The sequence below is a fragment of the Eretmochelys imbricata genome, chromosome 2, assembly GCF_965152235.1.
Source record: "Eretmochelys imbricata isolate rEreImb1 chromosome 2, rEreImb1.hap1, whole genome shotgun sequence".
In the NCBI taxonomy this organism is placed as follows: domain Eukaryota; kingdom Metazoa; phylum Chordata; order Testudines; family Cheloniidae; genus Eretmochelys; species Eretmochelys imbricata.
The window spans coordinates 233,542,825-233,547,731 of NC_135573.1; the positions used below are offsets into that span (position 1 = coordinate 233,542,825).

General features: G+C 50.5%; 1 protein-coding gene across 1 annotated transcript; it reads left to right on the forward strand.

Annotated features, from left to right (window-relative positions):
- The first annotated feature begins 3,308 nt into the window (after positions 1-3,308).
- On the forward strand, positions 3,309-4,603 carry PTF1A (pancreas associated transcription factor 1a). The gene is made up of 2 exons (XM_077809457.1): positions 3,309-3,945; positions 4,401-4,603. Exons 1-2 carry the CDS (start codon positions 3,309-3,311, stop codon positions 4,601-4,603), a joined length of 840 nt encoding a protein of 279 aa, XP_077665583.1.
- Positions 4,604-4,907: the final 304 nt, after the last annotated feature.

The following is a 4,907-nucleotide window of genomic DNA, read 5'->3' on the forward strand; positions in this document are numbered from 1 at the left end:
ACTTGCAACGCTCAGGGGGGTGTTTTTTCACACCCCCTGAGCGAGAAAGTTGCAGCGCTGTAAATTGCCGGTGTAGACAAGCTCTGAGATGTAAAATCACCTCTCCTGCAATAATTGTGCCGGCAGGCCTGTGCACCTCGCGTTTTATTAGCACTAGGAACATTGAGAAGGCAGAAGAGTGTCTATTTTGTCCTTCTCCGGGCAGAGGCGGAGGGTGAAAGCCTGGCCCCACTGAAGTCAAGGGGCGTTTTGCCCCATTGGGTTTTCATCCTGTTTCCCACCCCTCGCGCACTGTGAACACGAAGACTAACAACATAACACTTAATTAAATGAATGAGGATGAACCCTGCAGTGTCATGCTGGCTGGGATTTGGCACCTCTTTGCCACTCACCCCTTGCAGCTTCCAGCAAGGTCCCAAAGTTTCCTTTATCACGCCAGGAAGCCTGACCACCAGACAGCCGGGCGTGCTCCCTCCCCGGTGTTCCGAGCAGGGGCCCAGCCAGGTCATGAGAACTGGGGGACGCTGCTGTTCTTTGGAGGCTGGCTGGGGAGAGACGCCTCTGCTGATCACGGCGTGACCCTTGGGGCGGCTGGGCGGCTGCCAGAGAAACTGATTGACCAGAGGGCTGTCGCTGATTGATGAAGATCCCGCTGCTTTTAGCTCTTCGATCCTGGCAGTACCGCTGCATTCACTAGGGCCACTGCTTTACAAAGGAGGAAGGTTTTTCTAAATCTAACGGGCCAGGCTGGGTTTAGGGCTCTCTCTTCTCCCCAAGCAGTTAATTCGAGGTCATATTTGTAGGACAAGGTCACATGCAAGTGTGCTGCAGAAGGTGTGCTCCTGTTAACGCTGCTCGCCTACCTCTGCCTTGCAGCTTTCCTTTCGTCCGAGGCAGCCATTCCAGCGTTCATAGGGTTATGTTTTACTCATCGTGGTCTTAATCCTCCTGTCCATGAGCTTCTTCCCTCTTCCCCCGCAAAGAGCCAGGAGGAGGAACAGTTACTATAGGAAACTCCCTTCTAACTGCTATTGTATGAGTATTAATTCTTCTCTGAAAGTACATAATTCCTGCCTACTAGAGCCACTGGGGTAAAGCTAGTCTGAGCTGTTTTTAATATAATATAAAGCTTTATATGTTTTTACATTTCATACGGAATGAAAACAAATCTATGGGCAAAATACCTCTCAAATAGTTTCAAGTTTCAGCCTTTATCTGGTGAGAGGAATCCCTCTGAAGGGACTCTTTCTACGTGGATCGAAAAATAGACCCAAATCTTCCCAGTTCCTTCGAGCTGGGCTTCCCCCAGCACACTACTGCCTGCCCCTCAGCATAACAAATGGGGGTTATTTTCAGCGTCCCACAGGGGCTGTTTCATTCCTGTTCATGTTTCTGAATAAAACCTACCGAACTAAAACGTGGATCTTATTCTTTTCTTTTACACGTCGGCGTGGTTAGTCCAAAAACAGGACTTCCCAAGAAATAGCTCTGACAAAGGCCTTTGTTCACTACTATGAGACACATTTTACTCTTATGTTATCCAAATTTTGTTAAATGCTTTGAAGTCCAGTCATTTATTATTTTTCCTGTCTTGCTTTGCTGATATAGGAAGGATATGTTTCCATTTTTGTTTTGATCTGTGCAAATGCTCAGTAATACATTGGAAAGTGAATTTCGATAAACCTCAACAGACTCTGCTGAGCAAAATATTGCAGTGTTAATCACAGAGATAATCTTTCCCTAATCTGATGTGTAATCCATTTTACCCCAGTGAGAATTTTTAACACTGTAATCAATTAGAGTCAGCTAGAGAATTATTAACAGAACCTCGGCAAAATGAGTGCTTTCTGAGTCAGAGGAGCAGTGGAGTGGGGAGGGGGGAAGTAAAATCCGATATGTTTAAAATCGATACACAGCCAAACGCAAGAAGTTGATGTAATTTATTTTGATGTTAGAGCGTCTTAATTTCAAACGCCAATAAAATAATAAAATAGCATTCGAGCAATCCATCAACCATATGCCTGCTTTTAAAATAACTCTTAAAACGGCTTAAACTCACAGATTTTCTGAATAAATGGTGTTACTACTTAAATACACGGTGGAAAAATATTTAAGTGACTAGACAAAGACAGCAAGTATCAAGGAATGAAATATACCTCTTTGGAAGGCATACTTCGCGTCTGTAGATTTTGCGAATGTGATCTGTGTAAGTTAATGCTCCATTTCAAAAGTGTTTGATAAAAAAATAAAGATACTTAGGGATGGCATCCACCTGCTGTTCAGCGCCTTGTGTAGTTAAAAAGTCTCCAGCGAAGCAGATACTGTTCAAAATCTAGAATGACATGGTCACATTCTATAACAGAAGAAATGGAAAGACATTGCTTTAATTAACTTTCCAAGAGCACCCTAAAGAAAGACAGCAGCAAAATGCTTTGTGACAGTCCCAGGGGATGTAAATATCGAAACTCTCAGTCTGAGCAGAGGCTGAGCGCACAGTGCCTTAGGCTTCGTGCTCTCTAGGGCAGGTATAATCACCTTCCTCATCAGAGACTGAAGAATTGTATCTTGCTAAGTGGCGCTCATCAAAGCCATGTTAGGGTCCACGATCTCTAAGACGGGGGGAATCTACAGCGTGGCGACAAACCAGCCTTGCTGTTTCCCTTTCAGGTTGCTGAGTGTTGCGTTATAGGTAAATAGCACAGAGGCGGGAAGGGCCACCAAGGGTGTCCTGCCCACAGCCCCGGTGATCTGGGGCAGATAAAATCACCCAGAGCTGCTACTGCATTTCATCACCTCTTCCCCAACTCGGCCTGCATGCGCCCTGAGCAGGGGTGAGGGCAAACACCTGAAGGTGCCATAGCAGCGCCAGGTAGAGCTGGGGCAGCAGCTGGGGCAGCGCCCCGCCACCCCCCGAGCCTGGCCCGGGCCCCGCCTCTCCCCTCATCGCTCAGGAGCTTTCTAGGTGTATGCGCCCTCCCCGCGCCCGAGTCTCTCCCTCGCCGGCTCGCTCTGATTGGCTGGCGCTGTTGGTTAATGGCACGCGCCTGTGGATGTAGTTATAAGAATCCTCGCGTGCCAGCCCTCAGCTCCAGCAAGTCCCCAGCCGCCTCCCCAGAGAGAGGCAGAGGCGCCGGGGCAGGGCAGCGCCCGCAGCCGCAGTTGCAGGGACGGGGGCCGCAGCAGCGGAGGGCGGCTCGCCGGGAGCAGCAGGGGCGAGTGGCTCAGGAGCAGCAGCAGGCTCCTCGCGGCTGGGTCCCCGGGCGGCAGCGGGCTGCAGCCGCCCCAGCGTGCCCGGGCCGGGGCGCAGCATGGAGACGGTGCTGCTGGAGCATTTCCCTGGGGGCCTGGACTCCTTCTCCTCGCCCCCCTACTTCGACGAGGAGGATTTCTTCACGGACCAGTCCTCCCGCGACCCCCTGGAGGCGGACGAGTTCCTGGAGCAGGACGTGGACTTCCTGAGCCACCAGCTCCAGGAGTATTACCGGGACGGGGGGCAGGGCCAGGGGGGCTACTGCTGCGAGGCGGCGGCCGCCGCGGCCAACTTCTCCTCCTCCTCCTCCCCGTCCTCGCCCAGCGTCCCCTACGAGTGCTGCGGGGCGGCGGCCTCCGAGCTGCTGTCCGCGGGGGGCAGGCTCCAGGCGCTGAGCTCCGCCAAGCGGCGCCGGCGGGTGCGCTCCGAGGCCGAGCTGCAGCAGCTGAGGCAGGCGGCCAACGTGCGGGAGCGCCGGAGGATGCAGTCCATCAACGACGCCTTCGAGGGGCTGAGGTCCCACATCCCCACGCTGCCCTACGAGAAGCGGCTCTCCAAGGTGGACACCCTGCGCCTGGCCATTGGCTACATCAACTTCCTGAGCGAGCTGGTGCAGTCGGACCTGCCCCTGCGGAGCGCCAGCAGCGAGAGCCCCAGCCAGCCCAAGAAAGTCATCATCTGCCACAGGGGCACAAGTAAGTGGGCAGCACAGACACAGGCGCCCAGGGCCAAACTGCTCCCTGGCGTAACTCCACTGGCTTCCCTGGAGTTACCCCAGGGCTGGGTTTACACCTCCCCAGACACACACAAAGACAGGCTCTCAGAGGCGCGCACACAGCGCGTTCTCCTTTGAGCCGTTGGTCTGAAGGAATGTGCACCTTGCCTGATGTCACTACTTCTCTCCGAGCGCAAGACTGCAGCTTGGATAGAGAGGGGCACCTTGTAGAGGGTTTGAGACCCTCCACAGCGAGGCTGATCGGTAGAAGAGGGAGGAACCTGGTATTTTCTAAGCATGTCACACGGTCCTATAATGCTTATACATGTAGCTGGGTTACCTGCATCACTGAAAAGGCCAAGAGCAAAGAGAAGGGGACTGGTTCCCACTGGTATATAGCAAAATATTTATTTTCCTACTGCTCTCTTTTTCCAGGATCACCTTCTCCAAGCGACCCTGATTACGGACTGCCTCCTCTTGCTGGGCACTCTCTGTCATGGACTGATGAAAAGCAACTTAAGGAACAAAACATAATTAGAACAGCTAAAGTGTGGACCCCTGAAGATCCCAGAAAACTAAACAACAAATCTTCTCTAAACAACATAGAAAACGAACCTCCATTTGATTTTGTATCATGAATCGTGAATATTTTGACTGTAAATGCAAACATGACACCAGTGTATATTTGTATGTAAAAACCTATATTTTAAAGGTAATTTAAAATTCAAAATCTAATGGCAATCAATGCTTTTATTTATCTATTTATTATCAAGTAGAGTTAATTCGGTGGTATTGTCTATTTGTATGTATAATTTATATAATTTATCCTGATTTTAAAATATGCAATAGTTTTATTCCACCAGCACCTTTCTATAAAACTGTTCGGGAAACACTTCCAGAATATGAAAATAATTTATTACCACATGTGGACTATTTCTATGT

Excerpts from the sequence above, each read along its gene's own strand:
- PTF1A (XM_077809457.1), top strand. The coding sequence starts at position 3,309 with ATGGAGACGGTGCTGCTGGAGCATTTCCCTGGGGGCCTGGACTCCTTC. Across the intron at positions 3,946-4,400 it reads CATCTGCCACAGGGGCACAA|GATCACCTTCTCCAAGCGAC; the intron begins GTAAGTGGGCAG and ends CTCTTTTTCCAG.